Genomic DNA, 26,885 nt, shown 5'->3' on the forward strand with positions numbered 1-26,885 from the left:
CATGCATACTCAAAGGGCAGGTCTACTGAGACCGCATCACATGAACTAGTCAGCTTTATTGAAAGCTCACTATCTGTCAAAGAATACACAATCGTGGCGTTTCTAGACATCGAAGGGGCGTTCAATAATGTCCATCCGAGCTCGATATTAATTGGTCTGACAACTCTGAATGTTGATCCATGTATACTTAGGCTATTAGACGAACTTCTAATGAAGAGACTTATTTCAGCTACACTAGGACAAGCAAACATACAAAGGTATGTGAACAGAGGCACTCCCCAAGGAGGAGTTCTATCACCTCTTCTTTGGAATGTTGCTATAAATAACCTTCTGGTTACCCTACAAAAAGAAAGGATAAAAGTGGTGGCATACGCAGATGATGTGGCTCTAGCAGTCAGGGGAAAATTCCCATCCACAATCAGAGATATTATTCAGAGGGCCCTCCGGATGACTGAGAAATGGGCGAAAGACAATAGTCTTGGGGTAAATCCTGCAAAGACAGAACTAGTCATGTACTGCAAAGATCGCAAAACTCCCACGGTTAGGCCCATTTCCTTTGGGGTATTGAAATTCCTTTTGGTGAGTGTGCAAAATACCTTGGCGTTATTTTGGACAGGAAGCTGAACTTTAAGCTTAATGTTGAAGAAAGGGCGAGAAAAGCAACGGTAGCTTTATACTCGTGCAAAAAGGCAATAGGAAAAAAGTGGGGACTAAAACCAAAAATTATGCATTGGCTATACACGGCAGTGATTAAACCTGTAATGCTATATGGTGTTGTAGTCTGGTGGCCGGCACTTCACCAGCCAACAAGTTTAGACAAAGTTCAGCGTACGGCGTGTTTGTGTATCTCAGGCGCATTCCGCAAGACAGGAACAAATTCCCCTAATGTCATGCTGCACCTATTGCCTTTAGGCATTTTGGCCAAACAATCAGCTGCAACAACGGCTGTGCAGTTGCGCGAGCTATCGCTATGGTCGGAAAAATGTACGGTCATAGTTCGGTCCTCAAAATAATGCCAGATGTGCCTAACGTAGTGGATTACACTTTGGTGAGTCCACTTTTCGACAAAAAGTTTGAGACTCTAATCCCCAACAGTGAGGCGTGGTGCACACAGACCCCGGGGAATAAAGAATATATAGATTTCTACACTAATGGCTCCAAATTGGATGGACAATTGGGTTTCGGAGTATATTCTAATGATCTGGAACTTCGAATAGCGAAAATATTAGCAATAGGAGAGGTGGCGAATTGGCTGAGAAGTAATGTTCCAAAAAATGTGGGCATAATATATACTCAGACAGTCAACCTGCAATAAAATCCTTGGACTCTGTGTTCATCAACTCGAAAACGGCCATCGACTGCCGCAAATCTCTCAATGAGATGGCTGAGCAGTACAATATTCACCTAATATGGGTGCCTGGCCATAGGAACATACCGGGGAACTGCGAAGCGGATGAGTTGACAAGGCTAGGGACTACCTTACATATTCCAGGGGAACTAGAATCTGTTGGTATGCCCCTGGCTACATGCAAGCTCATGCTGCGTGAGAAGGCTGTTATGATGGCAAATGTTCGATGGGAGAATTGCAAGGGCTGTAACGACACCAAGCAAATATGGCCCCATTTAAACTTAAACCGCACACTAGATATGCTAGTGTTCTCGAGCCGTCAGATATCACTCCTGATATCTGCTATAACGGGTCGCTGCCTGATAGGCGATTTTGCAAAGATTATTGGCGCGAAGTATAATGACTATTGTATGAGCTGTCATGATGCGGAGGAAAAGGAATCAATTAAACACCTCTTGTGTGAGTGTCCTGCATTTTGTGTAAAGCGCAAGCAACTTTTAGGAGCATATAGCTTCAGATTACTGGCGGATCTGGAAAACGTTAACTTAAGCAGTCTGCTAATGTTTTTGGAACAATCTGGTTGGTTCAACAAAGAAAAATAATCAAGAAGGTTCAGCGGTTAAAACTAGAAGTGCCCATATGTAATATGTACGTTTAGTTAATGTGGTATCACAATGGACTGAATAGTCTAAGTGAGCCTGAATCTTAATCAGGCTGCCACTTTAACCTAACCTACAGTGCACATATACTTACACCAATCTCTATGTGCACTCTTATTCCTAATTGTTCTCCGAATTATTTTATATTCATCTTATCCTCCAATTAGGAAGAAATTCGGAGGAATGTAAAAAAGAGTCATAAGTTCATAAGGTATAATGCAATTAGAGGTGTGCGCTTGACAGAAATTTCACTCACGCTCATTCACGAAGCAAAATATTTATTCACGCACGCTCACACACGATACGTGTGGTAGCCAAACCCACTCACGCACATTCACGAAATGAAAACCAGTACTCACGCACGCTCACGCACTATTCACGACAATTCACGTGATTCACGACAAATTCACGAGACTCACGATATTTTCCAAAGGAAATCAGCAAAGGTAACAAAATTCAGAAATAGAGAGCTAAATTAATTTCAGTTAACATACGAGTGTGAATTAAATCTTGATTATATTCGTGAGCGTGATTTTGCAGGAATTTTATTCACGCACATTGACGAACCGATTTTATTTCTCACGCACGCTCACGCACGACATATTTATTTTAGTCCCATTCACGCACATTCACGAGAGTTGCTTTGGATTTTGTTCACGACTCACGTGATTCACGCGTGTCACGAGAATTTCGTATCACGCGCACACCTCTAAATGCAATACAATTAAATTTTTATTTTGAAATCTTCAAAACCAAATGTTTTTTCTACATTATATTTATAGCCCTAACTTAATTTTGTTATTTCATTTTGTTCTGCTTCGTTTTTTGCTGTTGGCAATTCTAGAGAAATTGCATCGATCGAATGCCGTGATCCAAACTCTTAATCGTATCGACAATTTATTCGATACGATTATGAATTCGATATCGAATGTCGTGATTAGCCCCCAGCATTGCGATTTAAATATAATTGTTGCAGCGAATTTGCTATTAAATTGTTCATAAAATGGTTGAATTAGTATAACTTAAATTTATCATTTCCCAATCGACCAAAAATGAAATTATGCGAAGGATGACTGTCTAGAGGTAAGGAAGTAGCATCTTTCATGGATCTCGAGGTCTTACCTTTTCATTTCTCACTTGATACTTAGACTTCAAACTACAATTAAACAATAAATCACTAATTGGAGCTGTAATACCGAACTTTGAGATATCATTGCTCTGCAACAACGCCGGGTAGTAATAATCATATTGATACCACAAATAGGATATAAATTCATAGATTCTGTATTTTGAAGAATTAAAATTTTTACAATATGAATTGGACAACGTCATATTAAATTCTGCATTTACGTTGCTAAATTCATATTTTTTAATTAGTATTTTTTTGAAAATTGAAATAATTTTAATTTGTGACCAATTAGTAAAATTATTTCCTGAATCTCGAAACTCAATCGAATGAAACTAACGCAGGCTAGATTAAATTAGGTGTAGAGACCGTTATTTTATGTTCATTTAGACTGTTGTGATACGATAAGAGTCTCAAAAAAAGTGTCTCGAACAATGGGTATCTAGGAAAGAATTTCTTAGTCACATTTTCATTCCAATTAAAATTTATTTATTTATTCTTCACGAATCCAAGCCGCGAAGCTATATATTAATTCCAAATCTACAAAAACATAACAACAATCATAAATTATAAGAAAAAGTACAAGAACTTAAAAACAGGAAAAAATAGCATAAATAGTATTAACAACTGACTAACAGAATTTGAAACAAACGAATACACTATAATTAAAGCAAGTAACAAAAAATATTGAAATTAAAAAAATAATAAAAATCAATAATAAAAATAAAAATCAGTAAAAAATGAAAAAAACAACATGAATATAAAACTACTCCATGAGTAAGTCAACATTACTACTATTATCATAACAAAAGTAATATAACAAAATAAGAGAAAACATAATTTTTGTTTATGTAACTGTATAAGGCCTTTGTAAGGCTTAAAGGGTGATACGGTCAAAATTTGGTCAAGGGAAAACGCGTGTAAATCGGTGAAATTGTTTATTTAAATAATCAAATTAAATTTCTTTTTCAAGTTCAATTAGTATAAAATTCAGGAAAAATATTCAGTTAGGCTTTCGCTTTTCCAAATCCGAATTGCCGGGCCTCACGCTTGACACCTGCCATCAGATTTTGTACAGCCACCTTGTCCACCTTCTTCGCCGCAGAAAGCCAGTTTGCCTTGAACTGCTGCTCGTCCTTAGCAGTTTTTTTGTCTTCTTTAGGTTCCGCTTGACAATAGCCCAGTATTTCTCAATTGGGCGGAGCTCTGGCGTGTTGGGAGGGTTCTTGTCCTTGGGAACCACCTGCACGTTGTTGGCGGCGTACCACTCCATGGCCTTTTTACCGTAATGGCAAGATGCCAAATCCGGCCAAAACAGTACGCAACAACCGTGTTTCTTCAGGAAAGGCAGCAGACGTTTATTCAAACACTCTTTCACGTAAATTTCGTGGTTGACAATCCCGGAAGCTATGAAAATGCTGCTTTTCAAGCCACAGGTACAGATGGCTTGCCAAACCATATATTTCTTTGCGAACTTTGACAGTTTTATGTGCTTGAAAATATCTGCTACCTTTCCCCTTCCTTTTGCCGTATGAAAATCCTGTCCCGGAAGCTGCTTGTAGTCGGCTTTGACGTAGGTTTCGTCGTCCATTACCACGCAGTCAAACTTCGTCAGCATCGTCGGGGATCGCGCTTTGGTCGTCGTATTTTGTTTATCATCGCGATTTGGAGTCACTACCTTCTTGTAAGACGATACACCCAGCTTATTTGCGGCATCTCGGAGAGAGAGGTTAGGGTTTCACTTGAAACTACCGGCAACTCTCTTTGTTGTCTCAGAGGCTTCCGGTTTTTGATTTCCCCCCGATCCAGACTTCCTGGCTGTCGACAAACGTCCCCAAACACTTTAATTACATTTGTAACGGTTGATTTGGCAACTTTTAGTGGCTTTGCCAGCTTTGCGTGCGAGTAGCTCGGATTTTCGCGATGCGCGAGCAAAATTTTGATACGCTGCACTTCTTGCTTGGACGGCATTTTGGCAACTGAAGAGTGAATTCCAAAATCAAAATAGGAGCAACATTCTACACACACACACCTTCAAAATGAGGGGTGTTCAGGTTTTTTAAATGCAAAATTGACAGAAATACGTCAAGTTTATATTGACCAAATTTTGACCGTATATATATATATATATATATATATATATATATATATATATATATATATATATATATATATATATATATATATATATATATATATATATATATATATATATATATATATATATATATATATATATATATATATATATATATATATATATATATATATATATATATATATATATATATATATATATATATATATATATATATATATATATATATATATATATATATATATATATATATCAGACGGTTGAACCAGGTTCTGGAGGAAATCAGACGGTTGAACCAGGTTCTGGAGGTGCCACAGTGGCTCAGCGGTCATTTTCTATCGAGGAAATTGTATCGGAATCTAGAATAAGATGGGCGTTAAATAGCTTTGGACCATACAAATCCACCGGACCTGATGGAATTACTCCGGCGTAGTTACAAGCAGTGACTGGCAAAATTATCCCCTGATTGTCGGCGATATATAAAGGATGTATCAACTTATCATATATCCCAGGAAAGTGGAGGAAAACAAAAGTCGTTTTCATACCTAAAGCGGGAAAAGCCACTCACTCGAGGGCGAAGGATTTCCGACAATCAGCTTATCCTCATTCCTACTTAAGACTCTGGAGAGGATGATAGATACTTATCTTAGAAACATTAGCAGACTGCTTAAGTTAACGTTTTCCAGATCCGCCAGTAATCTGAAGCTATATGCTCCTAAAAGTTGCTTGCGCTTTACACAAAATGCAGGACACTCACACAAGAGGTGTTTAATTGATTCCTTTTCCTCCGCATCATGACAGCTCATACAATAGTCATTATACTTCGCGCCAATAATCTTTGCAAAATCGCCTATCAGGCAGCGACCCGTTATAGCAGATATCAGGAGTGATATCTGACGGCTCGAGAACACTAGCATATCTAGTGTGCGGTTTAAGTTTAAATGGGGCCATATTTGCTTGGTGTCGTTACAGCCCTTGCAATTCTCCCATCGAACATTTGCCATCATAACAGCCTTCTCACGCAGCATGAGCTTGCATGTAGCCAGGGGCATACCAACAGATTCTAGTTCCCCTGGAATATGTAAGGTAGTCCCTAGCCTTGTCAACTCATCCGCTTCGCAGTTCCCCGGTATGTTCCTATGGCCAGGCACCCATATTAGGTGAATATTGTACTGCTCAGCCATCTCATTGAGAGATTTGCGGCAGTCGATGGCCGTTTTCGAGTTGATGAACACAGAGTCCAAGGATTTTATTGCAGGTTGACTGTCTGAGTATATATTATGCCCACATTTTTTGGAACATTACTTCTCAGCCAATTCGCCACCTCTCCTATTGCTAATATTTTCGCTATTCGAAGTTCCAGATCATTAGAATATACTCCGAAACCCAATTGTCCATCCAATTTGGAGCCATTAGTGTAGAAATCTATATATTCTTTATTCCCCGGGGTCTGTGTGCACCACGCCTCACTGTTGGGGATTAGAGTCTCAAACTTTTTGTCGAAAAGTGGACTCACCAAAGTGTAATCCACTACGTTAGGCACATCTGGCATTATTTTGAGGACCGAACTATGACCGTACATTTTTCCGACCATAGCGATAGCTCGCGCAACTGCACAGCCGTTGTTGCAGCTGATTGTTTGGCCAAAATGCCTAAAGGCAATAGGTGCAGCATGACATTAGGGGAATTTGTTCCTGTCTTGCGGAATGCGCCTGAGATACACAAACACGCCGTACGCTGAACTTTGTCTAAACTTGTTGGCTGGTGAAGTGCCGGCCACCAGACTACAACACCATATAGCATTACAGGTTTAATCACTGCCGTGTATAGCCAATGCATAATTTTTGGTTTTAGTCCCCACTTTTTTCCTATTGCCTTTTTGCACGAGTATAAAGCTACCGTTGCTTTTCTCGCCCTTTCTTCAACATTAAGCTTAAAGTTCAGCTTCCTGTCCAAAATAACGCCAAGGTATTTTGCACACTCACCAAAAGGAATTTCAATACCCCAAAGGAAATGGGCCTAACCGTGGGAGTTTTGCGATCTTTGCAGTACATGACTAGTTCTGTCTTTGCAGGATTTACCCCAAGACTATTGTCTTTCGCCCATTTCTCAGTCATCCGGAGGGCCCTCTGAATAATATCTCTGATTGTGGATGGGAATTTTCCCCTGACTGCTAGAGCCACATCATCTGCGTATGCCACCACTTTTATCCTTTCTTTTTGTAGGGTAACCAGAAGGTTATTTATAGCAACATTCCAAAGAAGAGGTGATAGAACTCCTCCTTGGGGAGTGCCTCTGTTCACATACCTTTGTATGTTTGCTTGTCCTAGTGTAGCTGAAATAAGTCTCTTCATTAGAAGTTCGTCTAATAGCCTAAGTATACATGGATCAACATTCAGAGTTGTCAGACCAATTAATATCGAGCTCGGATGGACATTATTGAACGCCCCTTCGATGTCTAGAAACGCCACGATTGTGTATTCTTTGACAGATAGTGAGCTTTCAATAAAGCTGACTAGTTCATGTGATGCGGTCTCAGTAGACCTGCCCTTTGAGTATGCATGCCGTCGTTTCGAGAACAAACTCGAATCGATTCTAGTTCTAAGATAAGTATCTATCATCCTCTCCAGAGTCTTAAGTAGGAATGAGGATAAGCTGATTGTCGGAAATCCTTCGCCCTCGAGTGAGTGGCTTTTCCCGCTTTAGGTATGAAAACGACTTTTGTTTTCCTCCACTTTCCTGGGATATATGATAAGTTGATACATCCTTTATATATCGCCGACAATCAGGGGATAATTTTGCCAGTCACTGCTTGTAACTACGCCGGAGTAATTCCATCAGGTCCGGTGGATTTGTATGGTCCAAAGCTATTTAACGCCCATCTTATTCTAGATTCCGATACAATTTCCTCGATAGAAAATGACCGCTGAGCCACTGTGGCACCTCCAGAACCTGGTTCAACCGTCTGATTTCCTCCAGAACCTGGTTCAACCGTCTGATTTCCTCCAGAACCTGGTTCAACCGTCTGATATATATATATATATATATATATATATATATATATATATATATATATATATATATATATATATATATATATATATATATATACATATATATATATATATATATATATATATATATATATATATATATATATATATATATATATATATATATATATCAGACGGTTGAACCAGGTTCTGGAGGAAATCAGACGGTTGAACCAGGTTCTGGAGGTGCCACAGTGGCTCAGCGGTCATTTTCTATCGAGGAAATTGTATCGGAATCTAGAATAAGATGGGCGTTAAATAGCTTTGGACCATACAAATCCACCGGACCTGATGGAATTACTCCGGCGTAGTTACAAGCAGTGACTGGCAAAATTATCCCCTGATTGTCGGCGATATATAAAGGATGTAGGATGTAAAGGAGTCATAAGTTCATAAGGTATAATGCAATTAGAGATGTGCGCTTGACAGAAATTTCACTCACGCTCATTCACGAAGCAAAATATTTATTCACGCACGCTCACACACGATACGTGTGGTAGCCAAACCCACTCACGCACATTCACGAAATGAAAACCAGTACTCACGCACGCTCACGCACTATTCACGACAATTCACGTGATTCACGACAAATTCACGAGACTCACGATATTTTCCAAAGGAAATCAGCAAAGGTAACAAAATTCAGAAATAGAGAGCTAAATTAATTTCAGTTAACATACGAGTGTGAATTAAATCTTGATTATATTCGTGAGCGTGATTTTGCAGGAATTTTATTCACGCACATTGACGAACCGATTTTATTTCTCACGCACGCTCACGCACGACATATTTATTTTAGTCCCATTCACGCACATTCACGAGAGTTGCTTTGGATTTTGTTCACGACTCACGTGATTCACGCGTGTCACGAGAATTTCGTATCACGCGCACACCTCTAAATGCAATACAATTAAATTTTTATTTTGAAATCTTCAAAACCAAATGTTTTTTCTACATTATATTTATAGCCCTAACTTAATTTTGTTATTTCATTTTGTTCTGCTTCGTTTTTTGCTGTTGGCAATTCTAGAGAAATTGCATCGATCGAATGCCGTGATCCAAACTCTTAATCGTATCGACAATTTATTCGATACGATTATGAATTCGATATCGAATGCCGTGATTAGCCCCCAGCATTGCGATTTAAATATAATTGTTGCAGCGAATTTGCTATTAAATTGTTCATAAAATGGTTGAATTAGTATAACTTAAATTTATCATTTCCCAATCGACCAAAAATGAAATTATGCGAAGGATGACTGTCTAGAGGTAAGGAAGTAGCATCTTTCATGGATCTCGAGGTCTTACCTTTTCATTTCTCACTTGATACTTAGACTTCAAACTACAATTAAACAATAAATCACTAATTGGAGCTGTAATACCGAACTTTGAGATATCATTGCTCTGCAACAACGCCGGGTAGTAATAATCATATTGATACCACAAATAGGATATAAATTCATAGATTCTGTATTTTGAAGAATTAAAATTTTTACAATATGAATTGGACAACGTCATATTAAATTCTGCATTTACGTTGCTAAATTCATATTTTTTAATTAGTATTTTTTTGAAAATTGAAATAATTTTAATTTGTGACCAATTAGTAAAATTATTTCCTGAATCTCGAAACTCAATCGAATGAAACTAACGCAGGCTAGATTAAATTAGGTGTAGAGACCGTTATTTTATGTTCATTTAGACTGTTGTGATACGATAAGAGTCTCAAAAAAAGTGTCTCGAACAATGGGTATCTAGGAAAGAATTTCTTAGTCACATTTTCATTCCAATTAAAATTTATTTATTTATTCTTCACGAATCCAAGCCGCGAAGCTATATATTAATTCCAAATCTACAAAAACATAACAACAATCATAAATTATAAGAAAAAGTACAAGAACTTAAAAACAGGAAAAAATAGCATAAATAGTATTAACAACTGACTAACAGAATTTGAAACAAACGAATACACTATAATTAAAGCAAGTAACAAAAAATATTGAAATTAAAAAAATAATAAAAATCAATAATAAAAATAAAAATCAGTAAAAAATGAAAAAAACAACATGAATATAAAACTACTCCATGAGTAAGTCAACATTACTACTATTATCATAACAAAAGTAATATAACAAAATAAGAGAAAACATAATTTTTGTTTATGTAACTGTATAAGGCCTTTGTAAGGCTTAAAGGGTGATACGGTCAAAATTTGGTCAAGGGAAAACGCGTGTAAATCGGTGAAATTGTTTATTTAAATAATCAAATTAAATTTCTTTTTCAAGTTCAATTAGTATAAAATTCAGGAAAAATATTCAGTTAGGCTTTCGCTTTTCCAAATCCGAATTGCCGGGCCTCACGCTTGACACCTGCCATCAGATTTTGTACAGCCACCTTGTCCACCTTCTTCGCCGCAGAAAGCCAGTTTGCCTTGAACTGCTGCTCGTCCTTAGCAGTTTTTTTTGTCTTCTTTAGGTTCCGCTTGACAATAGCCCAGTATTTCTCAATTGGGCGGAGCTCTGGCGTGTTGGGAGGGTTCTTGTCCTTGGGAACCACCTGCACGTTGTTGGCGGCGTACCACTCCATGGCCTTTTTACCGTAATGGCAAGATGCCAAATCCGGCCAAAACAGTACGCAACAACCGTGTTTCTTCAGGAAAGGCAGCAGACGTTTATTCAAACACTCTTTCACGTAAATTTCGTGGTTGACAATCCCGGAAGCTATGAAAATGCTGCTTTTCAAGCCACAGGTACAGATGGCTTGCCAAACCATATATTTCTTTGCGAACTTTGACAGTTTTATGTGCTTGAAAATATCTGCTACCTTTCCCCTTCCTTTTGCCGTATGAAAATCCTGTCCCGGAAGCTGCTTGTAGTCGGCTTTGACGTAGGTTTCGTCGTCCATTACCACGCAGTCAAACTTCGTCAGCATCGTCGGGGATCGCGCTTTGGTCGTCGTATTTTGTTTATCATCGCGATTTGGAGTCACTACCTTCTTGTAAGACGATACACCCAGCTTATTTGCGGCATCTCGGAGAGAGAGGTTAGGGTTTCACTTGAAACTACCGGCAACTCTCTTTGTTGTCTCAGAGGCTTCCGGTTTTTGATTTCCCCCCGATCCAGACTTCCTGGCTGTCGACAAACGTCCCCAAACACTTTAATTACATTTGTAACGGTTGATTTGGCAACTTTTAGTGGTTTTGCCAGCTTTGCGTGCGAGTAGCTCGGATTTTCGCGATGCGCGAGCAAAATTTTGATACGCTGCACTTCTTGCTTGGACGGCATTTTGGCAACTGAAGAGTGAATTCCAAAATCAAAATAGGAGCAACATTCTACGCACACACACACCTTCAAAATGAGGGGTGTTCAGGTTTTTTTAAATGCAAAATGATATATATATATATATATATATATATATATATATATATATATATATATATATATATATATATATATATATATATATATATATATATATATATATATATATATATATATATATATATATATATATATATATATATATATATATATATATATATATATATATATATATATATATATATATATATATATATATATATATATATATATATATATATATATATATATATATATATATATATATATATTATATATATATATATATATATATATATATATATATATATATATATATATAATATATATATATATATATATATATATATATATATATTTTTTTTTTTTTTTTTTATTGAAATCGGTTCAGATTTACATATACCTCCCATATATATATCTTTCGCCCGATATGGACTAATACGGTCCCAGAAGCCAGAGTTTTACCCCAATTTGGTTGAAATTTTGCACAGGAGTAGAATTAGCATTGTAGCTGTGCGTGCCAACTTTGGTTGAAATCGGTTCAGATTTAGATATTGCTCCAATATATAGCTTTCGGCCGATTTACACTCATATGACCACAGAGGCCAATTTTTTGCTCCGATTTAGTTGAAATTTTGCACAGGGAGTAGAATTAGCATTGTAGCTATGCGTGACAAATTTGGTAGAAATCGGTTCAGATTTAGATATATCTCCCATATATAGCTTTCGCCCGATTTACTCTCATATGACCACAGAGGCCAATTTTTAACTCCGATTTAGTTGAAATTGTTCACAGGGAGTAGAATTAGCATTGTTGCTACGCGTGCCAAATTTGATTGAAATCGGTTCAGATTTAGATATAGCTCCCATATATACGTTTTTCAGATTTCGACAAAAATGGTCAAAATACCAACATTTTTCTTGTAAAATCGCCACTGCTTAGTCGAAAAGTTGTAAAAATGACTCTACTTTTCCTAAACTTCTAGTACATATATATCGAGCGATAAATCAAAAATAAACTTTTGCGAAGTTTCCTTAAAATTGCTTCAGATTTAAAATTTTTCCATATTTTTTTACTAACATACCCGACTTAAATTTTTAAATGCATGTATTTGGGACAAACCTTTATATATAGCCCCAACACATTTGACGGATTTGATATGGATCTACAAAGTGGTGCAGGGTATAATATAGTCGGTACCGCCCGTTTTAGACTTTCCTTACTTGTTATTTATGTAAAACACATGACAACGCTTATTTGACTACAAATGATTTCAACGAGCGTTGCCATGTGATTTATATAAATTCACCAAAAAGTGGTGTATGTATGAAGGCCGAATCTGCCAAAAGTAGAATTTTCAATAAAAGAAATAGTTGGAAGTCGACTTCTCTAAAATCAACTTTTTAATATTAATAATAATTATAATAAAAAATTATAAAAATTAAGTATAATAATATTTAACAAAAATAAAATTTAATAAATATTTATATATTTGCCTTTAAGAAGACAACTTTAACTAGAAAAGATATCTTCGATGGTGTAAAATTTCGTTTTGGATGAAAAGATATATTTTTGAGTGTAAAAGATGTTTCACACTTATACAATTAGTATTATATTTTATTTCATTAAATCAAACAAAAATATAAAGTATAATTAAAACATACATTAAAAAACTTAAATCATGAGTTTCACCACAATCTTATTCCATGAAAACAAAAAATTATACTTCACAAATTCACTTTAAATTGTAAGCGTGTAACACGTAAAACCGCAAACGCACAGTGGGTTCATTTTTTATCAACTTTTGAAAATATAAAGATGTGAGCGCGGAACTTTTTTGTGTGAAAGCTGAGTTGTTTTCTTTTAAGTTTGTGAGTTCCTACTGGGCTGGTCTAGGATCGTTCAAAATTGATGAGCATAGTAACAACCGAAAAAAGTACTGAAAGGAGACTCTGGAAATACATTTTTATTTATTTATTTATTAATCTTTGATAAATAAAGTGCAGACCATAAAAAAGTGTATGAAATTATTTCCCTTGTTTTTTTTTTTTACAGAAAAGGATTTTTCAAAAGCTATTGAAATGTACACCAAAGCTATAGAATTAAACCCAACTAATGCTATTTACTATGCAAATCGCTCCTTGGCACATCTAAGACAAGAAAGTTTTGGATTTGCTTTGCAGGACGGCATTGCGGCTGTTAAGGCTGATCCCACATATCTTAAAGGCTATTATCGCAGAGCAGCAGCTCACATGTCGCTGGGGAAATTTAAACAAGCCCTATCTGACTATGAATACGTACGTAGTAAAATGTGAAAGGTGTGTATAAAAAATAAGATTAATATGTGATTTCTTTACATTTGTATAGGTGTCGAAATGCCGTCCTAATGATAAAGACGCTAAGCTGAAGTTCACCGAATGTAACAAAATAGTCAAAATGCGTGCATTTGAAAGGGCTATAGCCGTAGATAAGCCGGAAAAAACTCTAACTGAAATGTTTAGAGATTTCGAAAATATTGGTAAGATTATTTTCTGTTTAATTTTAAATGCAAGAAAGTGAATGTAAATTATGCTATTTGACATAACAGCTATCGAAGAAGATTATACGGGACCTATGTTAGAAGATGGTAAAGTAACGTTAAAATTCATGCTAGAACTCATGGATAACTACAAACAACAAAAGAAACTACATCGTAAATTTGCCTACAAAGTAAGAATTAGGGGGTAATGATTTTTGGATTTTTGACTGCATGAAGTATTTCCTTTCATTACAGATTCTTTGTGATATTGATGCCTACATGCGTACACAAGATTCGATGGTCGATATTACTGTGTCAGATGAGGCAAAATTCACAATCTGTGGTGACATTCACGGACAATTTTACGATCTTATGAATATATTCGAAATAAATGGATTACCCTCCCCAACAAATCCATATCTTTTTAATGGTGATTTCGTGGATAGAGGTTCATTTTCTGTAGAGTGTATATTTACGCTATTTGGATTTAAGTTGCTATATCCAAATCATTTTTATTTATCAAGAGGTAAATATATACAGCTATGCAAGCTTCAAATAATTACATGTTATGTCTTTTTTCTAGGTAATCATGAAAGTATCAATATGAATCAAATGTATGGTTTTACTGGGGAAGTTACAGCTAAATATACAAGCACTATGGCAGATATGTTTACTCAAGCCTTCAATTGGTTACCATTATGCCATTGTATCAATAAGAAAATTTTGGTTATGCATGGTGGTCTGTTTTCAAGTGATGACGTTTATTTGGACGACTTACGGCGCATTGATCGCAATTGTCAACCACCAGAAGATGGTCTTATGTGCGAACTCTTATGGTCCGACCCTCAGCCATGGGCTGGTAGAGGACCTTCGAAACGTGGTGTCGGTATACAATTTGGTCCTGATGTAACAGAAGCATTTTGTAAACGCAATAACTTAGATTACATAGTGCGATCACATGAAGTAAAAAATATGGGGTATGAGGTAACGCATGATGGTAAATGCATAACAGTTTTTTCGGCACCCAATTACTGGTGAGTATATATTTGAAACATTAAAATTAAATAATTCACATACACTAACATACTTATTTTATATATTTAGTGATACCATGGGTAATATGGGAGCATTTATAACAATCAAGGGCAATGATTTAACACCAAATTTCCGATCATTTGAATCTGTGGTAAGTATCAAAAGAATTGTATGGTTGTAATGTTTGTTTGCGAAGGGTAGCTGACACGAATTTTACCAAGTTTTCACTGGTATATGTTTCACACTAGAAATGACAACTGCATTTGACAATTGTTAACACGCCACCAATAGCGATTATATTGAGAATAAAAAAATCGAATTTTGACTTCTTCAAGTTTTCAACAATTTGGTTTTTGCAAGTAATGAAATGTCGGATTTATGTTGACAACTCACTGAAAATGTGAAAGTACATTTTCAGTGAGTTGTCAACATAAAAATACGAAATTAGTTTTTATTTTTTCGATTTTGTTCATCAACATAAATCGATTTTGGCCAACATCGAACTTCGAATTTTGCATTTTTAATCGCCAAAAGCATTTACGCCTAAGTTTATTTAAAAAAGAAAGTAGTTCGTAATGAAATTCAAGCGGGGACGCGTTATATTTGGATGGAAAATTGTAGCTGGTTAGTTTCGAAGTAGAAAACACACAAGATAACAAAATGGTTGTTTATCATCCCACCTACGCCTCAAACGAAAGGAAAAAGTTCCAGGAAATTTAATATATTCACCCGTAAAAGGGCGCCCGATTCATGGTAAAATTATAGACCAAACTGAAAATGTTTGACAGTGAAATGAAACACGCAACGTGCGTCAGCTGTTTAAACTAGTGTTGCCAAAAATATAATAGCTAATAAATCACCCTTTAGTAAATCAAGAATATTTCGACACCTTGAATAGTCGAGTTTTCTGGGCGGCCAAAGTATAGAGTTTTAAGGAACGTCCGGGACATTTGGATACTTTGCCAACCTGACCTCCCTCATACTCTCTAGTGTATCAGAATGTGACTGTCTGAATACGAAGTTGTCGAAATTTTATGTTGACAACTTTAATTTCGAATATGTAGTGTTTGGTATTGCTGAGACTTTGTTGAGATCTATATACGAATGTGAGATCCTCTGTGACTGTTAGTAGTGTATAGAAATGTTCGTGTGGGAAAGGTTGGTGGAGGTGTTTGTTCTTGCTATTTTCCTTCATATCATATTGTTTTGGATTGTGCTGAAAGTATTGAATTTCTTGAAGTAAGTGTTGACCTTAATGATTTTGACTATTTGTTGCTATTTCGGATAGGATAGTAGTTTTTGTTTTCTTTTTTTCTTAAGCTATCTTAGTTTACCAGATACCGTGACGTTGACTCTGTTATTGCATTGCAATTGTTAAGGACCCGCCGAAAGCTCCAATTGCGCATCGGTTGATCCTATCCGGAAAAGGAAATCATTTCGATTCATTCTCTCATCATGTTGATATTCACAATAGTATAAATTTGACTAAATGTAGAATAATACCTAGCTTGTTTTAGAAGTATAGATTTCGTAATTAAGTATTCTATTTTTATAGTTAATATAACTTGCGTCTTCCTCAATCCCGGCGTTGAGCCGGTCGAAGAGGACGCAGTATATACTAAAAACCGCTTTTAAGCCATACAAATTCCCACTGACACTAACGCACTAGAAATATTATAACAACGAGGCCGTTGGGACGGTCGAAAGAGGACGCACGAACGCTCTATGATTTTATAAATCCTTGCATCGAAGCAGACAGCATTATCGAGAAATATATTGCAGCGTTTTTGAAGCCGCAGGCATCCAAACATTATAGACGTAGACCAAGGCCGTAGGAAACGACTCGGTCATTGTGTTAAGCAATGGCAGAAAATTTTGAACTGAAGAAATCCGTGGGAAAAGGTCCATATATAGGTAAGGCCATAAATATATACATTCATTTAGCTTCCAGCTCATTTTTTGTTGTACTGAGAGTAACAACCAAGGAATTGTGAAGGAATTCTAAAATTTGGATATGTGTACTCAATAAAATATTTCCACACAAAACAAAATATTGTCGTTTGAATGGGTAACACTCCGTGTCAGCTATGCCTAATATATATATATATATATATATATATATATATATATATATATATATATATATATATATATATATATATATATATATATATATATATATATATATATATATATATATATATATATATATATATATATATATATATATATATATATATATATATATATATATATATATATATATATATATATATATATATATATATATATATATATATATATATATATATATATATATATATATATATATATATATATATATATATATATATATATATATATATATATATATATATATATATATATATATATATATATATATATATATATATATATATATATATATATATATATATATATATATATATATATATATATATATATATATATATATATATTATTTTTCACAAAATTCTTACCTTTCCTTGCAGCCTCATCCAGATGTAAAACCAATGGCATATGCAAATAGACTAATGAGTTTATTGGCGTAGTCGCTTTAGGTTTATTATTTTCTTCTAAGACTCTAATGTTTTCAAAACAATTTATTGCAAAATGAAACGTACGCTACCAATTTCATACTATGAAGAACACACTCATGCAGCAAAAGGAGACATAGGGTGAAACATCCTTTTTCACTTCTTTGCAATTACAACAGCTAGATTAAAACATTAAGTCACAGGGCAAAACTAAGCAAGCTTTACAAATATAAAGAAAAAAACGAAGCATTATCCCACAACAAAGAATTATCAATCACTTCCATGATACATCCAGGAGCGAACAAAACTTATAACATTTGGTAATCAAAACAGAACTTGTTAAAAGTTGCGTAAAATACATACATATAATAAGTGTTTGTTTTTAATTTGTTTGTTAATTTTTATTAGCGTATTAATTTCTATCATGTTTACAATATTTTAGCAATCGAAACAACAATCGTATTTCGATTCCATTTTTGTAGTTTATTTTTTTCGAGTTCTTATCTTTTACCCTACACAAAATATGTTTACAAAATTTTGTTCGTTTTAATAAAACTAAATTGTATACACAAACTATTCTTTAAATGAAAATTGCTATATATTTCTATTTGGCTGTAAATATTTTTCACTAACTTCAGAAAATAATCATCAAGTATGCCTAAGAAACCCCTTTTATGAAAATATTAACATTAGGTATTATATTCGCAGGATGAACAATAAATACTACAATATATATCGTAAAGAAATAATAAAAGACATCTATTTAGTCAATAAAAAGAACAGCAATCTATGAATATAAAATTGGAGTACTTGCATTTTAATACACACATACATTCATATAACAAACCACAAAATAGGCAATTGCAAATTGTAAAAAAGCAACCGAAAATATTCCAACAAAGTATGGAAGGAAATTCAAAATATGTATTAAATAAAAATGATTTTTATGGAATGGAAATTTTATGTTCTATTCGCCCTTTTGGATTCGAATAGATTAATCAATAGGGAAGTGGAGGGAATAAAACAATTACTTTTGGTTCATATACAGTTGTGTGAAAAATAATAAGGACAGTCGCTTTCACCGTCTTTTGTGTTTACAAATTCATATAAAATTACAGAATTTTTGAAAAAAGAATTTTGGTGTGCAATGCTTGTAGACGACATTAAGAAATACTACCCGAGTAAAAATTGAAAGATCTAATTTGATACGATTAGATATAAGCAGATCCGAAAAATGGTAAGATCTAATCATATCTAATTACTATGGAATTATATCTGATCAGATCTCAATATTGGCCTAGATCTAATGTCTTAGATATAATTATATCTATTCTTATATATAGTTGGATCTTATGTTAGATCTCGTCACATATGGAATTATATATAATTATATCTTATTCTGTCTCATCATATCTGGGTAAATCTACTTAGATCTAAAGAGGCCAATTTTGAGATCTAATCATATCTAATTAGATCCACCAATTTTTACACGGGTAGTAGAATTTGCGTTTCTCTTCCTTTCGTTTTCATTGCAAAACATTTTTTTTGCAATATGAGTGATTCCTGCTGTGAAAAATAATAAGGACAGTTTTGCTTTTTTAAACGATACTAAAAATTAAAAACCCTTTTCGTTTTGTAAGTAAATGCATAAAACATATACATAGCTTCACATTAATTGCGAAATAAATCGCACTTCTATAAACTTTTTTGTGAAATATGGGTAGATATGAGCGCTATCCAAAATTGTATTATAAAATAAAACATAAACATTACAAAAATGCTCTGTATATCTAAAATGGCGAAATGTTAATATATAGGTTGAAACCCGTGGCAGAAAATCTAAAATAACACATACTATAAAGAGAAGTATCAATTTATGTGTAAAACACATCCATTTATCGCATCTAACTAACTAAGAAATGATTTGAATATTGACGTTGATGCATCATCTATTCGGAAAACATACATAGGAAATGGATTTAGTGCATGAAAAGTGTCATTGTTATCCAAAAAGAATATTAAACAAGGACTAAAGTTTTCTAAAAATCAAAAAATGTTGTAATGAGCGGTACAGTCCCCAGAATTGAACACAATAGAAAATTTGTGCAACGAAGTTAAAAGGGCAATCAGCGGAAAGTGTACATCAATTTGCGATGACCTCTGGAATCTAATACAAGATGCGTGGGACGAATTACCGCTATATTTTTGCCAAAATTTGGTAGAGGATGTTCTACTGTTCTGGATAACAAAGGATCCGCGAATAAGTACTAATGTAACACTACGACTGTATGGAACAATATTCTGTATAAATATCTATGTATATAATTTTATTTAATTTTCCCGTGTAAAAATTGGTGGATCTGACCAGATATTATTAGATCTGCCGCCATATCTGATTAGATACGGTAGTATATCTAGGCAGATGTGGTCAGATTCGAAAAATGGTAATATCTGATCAGATCTAATTCTAAAGGAGTTAGATCTGACCAGATCTCAAATTTGGCCCACATCTAATTATATCTAATCTGATATAATTAGATGTTAATATATCTAATTATATATAATTTTATCTACAAATTGTAACACTTCCCCGTTACATATAATATTACCCTATTTAATAAAACGAATTATATAATATACTATATTAATAATGGTAAAACTGTATTATATAAATTACTATTAATATCGTACATTTTATGTATGTTAAGTAACTTAAGTTTTAGAATTCATTAAAAACAAAAAACGAAAAAGTTAAACAATAGTGGTCTATTTACTACTTTTGTCGTTTGATCTCGCCAAGACGTTGGGACATTGCCCTCTCGACGTCTTTTTTCGATTGTGGCTCCCAATTCCGCTCTTTCGCAACCCGGAATGAAAAATCTAAAGACAGAAACAGATTTATCAGTTAATTTGAAATTTATAGATTTGGTATAAGGGTATACTTACCAACAATAGCTTCTCTGGCCCTGTAATTTAGGGCAAAAACGGGTTCTAACTGTCTCTCCAAACCCTGTGCCCTTGGGGGTTGTCCAGTGAGGGTGGCTTTCTTAAGTACATTTCGTTTGAATACGCCTTCCAGCAACTTGCGAGCCACATGCGAAGCCTTGTGGGACGTCCCCAATGCCATGTTGTGAATGATGACTCGACAATATATGTTGTTCCCAATACATATCATCTGTAAAGAAACAAAAATAAAATTACTTAATTATTCATGGTTATGTTGAAATCATTTTATTCATTATTCCACAAAACATTTATATTTCTATCAAATCTTATCAACTTATGGATGGGAAGCATTCAGAGCATTGCAAAATATTTAATTTTGTCTAAATTCATTGTTTCAAAAAAAGTAAAAGTAGGTCCAACAAAACACTTTTGACAACTATTAGATTTGCTCTTGATGCTTACCTTTTCATTAAAATTGCTGCAAAGAAGCTGCTCCTCATCATCACTACATTGGACGGATTGCTCTACCGTAATTTCTGGTAAAGCCTGGCTTTGTTTTAGAGCTTCTAGTTGATCCTCCGTCTCCCTTATTTTCTTTTGCAGAACCTCAATTTCATTTTCCTGAAAGAAAAACCATTTATTTTTATATTTATACACTGAAAAAAAAAACATGCCCGGTTCCAAAGATTTTGTCTTTACTTTAAAAATTTTGGTATTGATTCCGAGCCAAAGAAGCGGAGAATACAAGTAAGGATACTTTTAAGACACTATTCTCTTTTAAATTTGGGTTTTGTTTACTTGCTTTTAGGAAGCAAATTTTAATTTTTCGCTTTTTCAGCTTTTTTCTGCATATGCTATCAAAGTCCTCTAAAAACAAGTTAACGACAACTTTATTTTCCAAATTAAGACTTGACTTCCAGTAGAAATTATGATCTGTTTCAAGTACTAAACGTCTTTAAAATGAAGTGTTGAAAAATATGTCCTATATTTGAACGATTTTTTGCTTTGTAGTCAAGATGCAAAAAGGCAACAAATTTAAACACAATTTCATTAAATGTAAAGATTTTTTCTGAGTTATTAAAGTCAAGTTGACCTTAGCCCAAACATTTTTCTTTCATGTTATGATATCCATTTTTAAGTGAAATCACTTAATTATAAGGATAATACGACTTCATTGAAAAGTTTATTAACTTTTGGACAAGGAAAAAAACTTTATGGTAGAGAATTGCGTCTTCCGTGCTAAGCAAAATTTGCATTCGTATTTTAAAGACATGAAATCTTTGACCTCACGACAATATTTTTTTCAGTGTATATAGATAATAACAAAACACAAAACTTACCTCGTCACTGGACGTAGTTATACGTCTTTTTATGGTTTTTTTTATTTGCATTTGCATTTCATCAATATATAAAAATTGCAACAAAACAATAAACTTACCTTATCACAGCTTCTCTTACTCTTTTATCTTCCTCGAAAAATGAGAAGACATTAGATTTTTATATGAAATAAAAATATCAAACTCGCATTATCAAATATTTGATAATTTTTTTTTCAAATTTAATAACAACAGGCGTTGCTAATGGTGATAGTTATGGGGTGACTTTTTTGAAAACAAAAAGACAGTTGTGTCTGAAAGTCAAGCATTTTATGAAGACACTTCAAAATGATATTTAAAAGGGTTTCTTGAAACTGTCGCAATATATAAAGATTGTTTGGTTATGTTCACCACTTGTTTTGATGTGCGACCAAACATACGTGCTTGTAACCAAGTATATCACGTTAATATTCTCGTAACAAACACATTATTTTTAAACACAAACATGTACAAATATTTTTTTATCCGTGTTACAGAACTGGTTCATGATTTAATGCGATATATATAATTAGATATGGAGCTATATATAGTATATATAATTAGATATGATGTCATATATGAAGATATAAAATTAGATCTTACCAGATATGACTGATATAAATAGATATAACAACATATATAATTAGATCTTGAATCAGATCTAATCATATATCACACTATACATAACATATCTCCGTAGATCTATTTATATCTACAACCATATCTGAGCAGATATAATTATATATACTTTGATATTATTAGACATGATTAGATCTCTCAATTTTTACACGGGTTGGTAATTTTTCACACGTAAATCATGTCATTTATAACAAATCACAAAATAATCAAACTACTCGTACAATAGTAACAATATTTTTGTTTCTTACTTTATCTCTACCTTTTAAGAAAAAATAAATCGTTTAAACAAGAAAGAATTTTCTATTTTTTGTTCAGTTTTTAATGTTATCTAAATGTGGGAAGGCACAGTCCCTATTATTTTCACATAACTGTATGCTGGATCTCATGTGGGAACCCCATTTGCTAACGCATAGTCATTTGCAACTAAGATTGAATATAAAAATTAAGAAAATTTCGTATTTAAAAAGTAATAACCACTTATTAATTGACATAGCTCCGGATTATATTTATGTGCATGTCCTAGGAGGAAAGTACTCCTCACCAGACATACCTTAGGTCATGAAGTAAGTAGTGCATTTAAAGCATATCGTCATATGAAATCAAAAAAGGCTTTAGTTACAAAAAATTGAAAATCGCCTTTTTGATTGAGTACTATGCATCACATCAAAATACACGTACCTGCTAAGTTTTACAGTCAAACGACTAAAAACGACAATTTTATTAACAACGCCACAAAAACTTTAATTTCCCGGTAATATTGTAGGTAAGTCTATTTAAAAATTTATAACTTCTTAATTGGCATCGCCCCGGATTACATTTACATACGCATGTCCAGGAGGAAAGTGTTAAGATAATACCTTAAACTTGTTATTAAAACACTTTGTAAAAATAGAATATTTTCCAATCACATATGCTTGGGTTTATCTATTGTAAAAATTAGATATACATAATTATAATTTTTCATTCATTCCTTCTGAGTTTTCATTTTGTAATAAACGTTCACAAATCATTTAAATATCACGCCACTGTTTCATTATTTAACCCGAAAGGAATATATATATAATATATTCCAATAGGTTATGGGCCCAGGCCGCCAGTGAATTTGATTTAATTTGTGAAGAGAAAGGAACTAAAAGATTGCTGCAAAATGGAAGATATCAAAACCAATGTGAAGAAACTGAATGGAGAAAACTATCAGGTTTGGATAGTTTGGAACTCTTGCTGATTAAAGAGGATTTGTGGGAAATAGTTTCCAAAGAAAGGCCTACTTATCCTGATGCGAGTTGGACCTCCAAAGACGGAAAAGCTCGCGCAACAATCGGTCTTCTGGTCGAAGATTCTCAACTGGTTCATCTTCGAAATTTGAAATCTGCTCGTGAGTATTGGGAAGCGTTAAGAAAAGTTCACGAAAAGGCAACTTTATCAAACAAAGTAATGCTTTTGAAGAAATTGTGTCGTATGCAGTTAAAGAGTGGCCAAGATATGGAAGCACATATTTCCGAAATGCTCGAAACTGTTGATAGATTGAATGGATTGGGTGAATGTTTAGCAAATCATTTACAAGTTGCATTTCTATTGGGAAGCTTGCCGGATGAATACAATTCCATTATTACCGCTTTAGAAGTTCGTACGGACGATGACTTGACATTGGATCTTGTAAAAGAAAAGCTCATTCAAGAATATAAGCGAAGACAAGCCGGCGTTCAAGAAAGTGAGTCGTCAGATCTTGCATTGAAGACGGTCATGAAACCCACTTTAAAATGTTATGGATGCGGAAAGGTAGGTCATATGAAGCGTGATTGTCACAAAAAGAATTGGGAGAAAAAGGTGAGCAAATTTAGTGCGAAAAGGACATCTGAAAAGTCCATTAAAGAGGTTAGTAAGGAATTTTGCTTGAGTTCTGGAGACAAATTGAACCAAACCAAATGGTACATTGATTCTGGAGCGAGCTCCCATATGAGTAATAGTAGGCAATTCTTCACAACCTTGGATAAAGAAATTGGTGGTGAAATTTATCTTGCGAACGGGAAGGTAATCACTGCTCAAGGAATAGGAGAAGGCGTACTTTATAATAATGGATTAAAATTGACAATTAAGAATGTCTTATATGTCCCTGAATTAGAAGGTAATTTACTATCAGTTGCGAAAATGGTTCAAGATGGATTGGAAGTCAAATTCAAAGAAAAAACATGCCAAGTTTCCAATGGAGAACGAATTTTAATGGTAGCTGATATGGTAAACAATTTGTATGTATTGCAACAGGATAATTTTTCAAATATGGTAAGGGTTAAAGAAGTCCAATGTATTCATGTATTTCATCAACGGTTTGGTCATCGCGATTTAAAAGCAATAAAGGATGCTATTGAAAAGGGTTTAATTTCTAACATTGAATTGAAGCCATGCAGATGTTCCAATAATTGTGAAGTTTGTATAAAGGGTAAGATGACCCGAAAAGAATTTCCGAAGACTACAAAGAATAGAGCAAACGAAGTGTTAGATTTAATCCATGCCGATATTTGTGGACCCATGCAGGAGATTTCTCCTAGTGGAAATAAATATGTTCTTACCATGATTGATGATTGTTCAAGATATTGTGTTGTGTATTTTTTAACCAACAAAAGTCAAGCTTTGGAAAAGATAAAAGAATATGTCGCATACACAGAGAATTTATTCGAAAAACGTATCAAAGTTCTTAGAACTGATAGAGGGGGTGAATTTAACAACAAGGAGATGGATAAATACATGAAAACTAAAGGAATTATTCAACAGTTTACGGCTCCATATACAACTGAGCAAAACGGTGTCGCAGAAAGGAGGGATAGAAGTCTTATTGAAATGGCTCGTACAATGTTAATTCAATCTGGATTACATTTAAGATATTGGGCAGAAGCATTAAATGCCGCAAACTACTTACAGAACAGATTGCCATCTAAATCCGTTAGTAAAACTCCTTATGAACTTTGGTACTCCAAACCGCCAAACATGGAACACATTAAAATATTTGGTTGCGAAGTGTTTTACCATATTAATAAGAAATTTCGACAGAAGTTCCATAATGTAGCAAAGAAAGGAATATTGATTGGGTTCTGTAATGAATCAAAAGCGTATCGTATTTTAGATATAGATACAAACAAAATAATTATTTCTAGAGACGTTAAATGCATTGAAAGTTCGTTTATAAACAATTTTCAAGAAAGCGCTATCGATTCGGAGAATGTTTCAGTAAACGTACAAAATACATTTGATCAAGATCTAGAAAAAGAGCCTTCTCTTAATGGAGATCTATGTGGTGACGTTTTAAATTACGAAACGGCTGCGAGTGAAACGGAAGAAGAATTGTCATTTTCAAATAATAACTCATTTAAAGAAACCCCAGAAAGTGACAATACAGTTTTGCAGAACAAAATCTTCGAAGATCTACAAGAACAAATAAAGGAAAATTACCCGCTAGATATAATTGCAATAATGTGTCCAAATTAGAACCTACCACATATAAGGAAGCTATTCAATGTCCCGAAGCTGAAAAATGGATTGGTGCCATGGAAGATGAAATACAATCTATGCATGAAAACAATACCTGGGAACTGATGGAATTACCCAAAGGACGAAAAGCAGTCGGATGTAAGTGGGTTTACAAAATAAAGACACTGACAGATGGAAGTTTGAAATATAAAGCACGTCTCGTAGCAAAAGGTTTCTCACAAAAATATGGCCAAGATTACGATGAAGTTTTTGCGCCGGTGGTAAAACAGTCAACTTTTAGGTTGATGTTATCGGTCGCATCTTACAAAAATTTGCTAGTTCACCATGTAGACATAAAAACGGCATTTTTAAATGGAGACCTGGACAACGAATTGTATTTGAAACAACCTGAAGGCTACAGTTTTTCAAACAAACCAAATATTGTATGCAAGTTAAATAAGTCCATATATGGTCTAAAACAGGCAGCTAGATGTTGGAATCAAAAACTCAATAATTTCCTCATTAGTTTAGGATTCAGAAGGGGAAAAGCTGACTGTTGTCTTTATACTAAAGATGAAGGTGATAATATCGTATACTTGCTCGTTTATGTTGATGATATACTTATTTTTACAAAAAGTCAAGTATTGATCAACAACACTCTAAAAGAAATTGCAAAAACATTAAAGATAAATGATCTAGGTTCTTTAAAATTGTACTTAGGAATACAA

The 26,885-nt window shown here is 34.1% G+C and overlaps 2 protein-coding genes across 3 annotated transcripts in view; one reads left to right on the forward strand and one right to left on the reverse strand.

The window, feature by feature from the left end:
- PpD3 (protein phosphatase D3) overlaps positions 1 to 18,328 on the forward strand; it is a 28,688-nt gene extending 10,360 nt beyond the window's left edge. For both annotated transcript variants that reach the window (XM_075291342.1, XM_075291343.1), the window contains exons 3-9: positions 13,700 to 13,941; positions 14,012 to 14,162; positions 14,232 to 14,353; positions 14,418 to 14,688; positions 14,746 to 15,196; positions 15,267 to 15,348; positions 17,711 to 18,328. In XM_075291342.1, coding sequence (XP_075147457.1) covers positions 13,700 to 13,941; positions 14,012 to 14,162; positions 14,232 to 14,353; positions 14,418 to 14,688; positions 14,746 to 15,196; positions 15,267 to 15,348; positions 17,711 to 17,770 — 1,379 coding nt within the window. In that variant the 3' untranslated portion in view covers positions 17,771 to 18,328. The remainder of the gene's footprint in view (positions 1 to 13,699; positions 13,942 to 14,011; positions 14,163 to 14,231; positions 14,354 to 14,417; positions 14,689 to 14,745; positions 15,197 to 15,266; positions 15,349 to 17,710) is intronic.
- Positions 18,329 to 20,392: 2,064 nt separating this feature from the next.
- On the reverse strand, positions 20,393 to 21,373 carry LOC142230505 (uncharacterized). Its single transcript, XM_075301148.1, has 3 exons — positions 21,164 to 21,373; positions 20,702 to 20,930; positions 20,393 to 20,635 (listed from the first exon to the last, which is right to left on the reverse strand). Exons 1-3 carry the CDS (start codon positions 21,371 to 21,373, stop codon positions 20,529 to 20,531), a joined length of 546 nt encoding a protein of 181 aa, XP_075157263.1. The 3' UTR covers positions 20,393 to 20,528.
- Between the last annotated feature and the right edge of the window lie 5,512 nt (positions 21,374 to 26,885).

The sequence above is a fragment of the Haematobia irritans genome, chromosome 1, assembly GCF_050003625.1.
Source record: "Haematobia irritans isolate KBUSLIRL chromosome 1, ASM5000362v1, whole genome shotgun sequence".
NCBI lineage: Eukaryota > Metazoa > Arthropoda > Insecta > Diptera > Muscidae > Haematobia > Haematobia irritans.

Excerpts from the sequence above, each read along its gene's own strand:
- LOC142230505 (XM_075301148.1), bottom strand. The coding sequence starts at position 21,373 with ATGTTTTTTTTTTCAGTGTATAAATATAAAAATAAATGGTTTTTCTTT. Across the intron at positions 20,931-21,163 it reads GCAGCAATTTTAATGAAAAG|ATGATATGTATTGGGAACAA; the intron begins GTAAGCATCAAG and ends GTTTCTTTACAG. Across the intron at positions 20,636-20,701 it reads GGCCAGAGAAGCTATTGTTG|ATTTTTCATTCCGGGTTGCG; the intron begins GTAAGTATACCC and ends TTCTGTCTTTAG.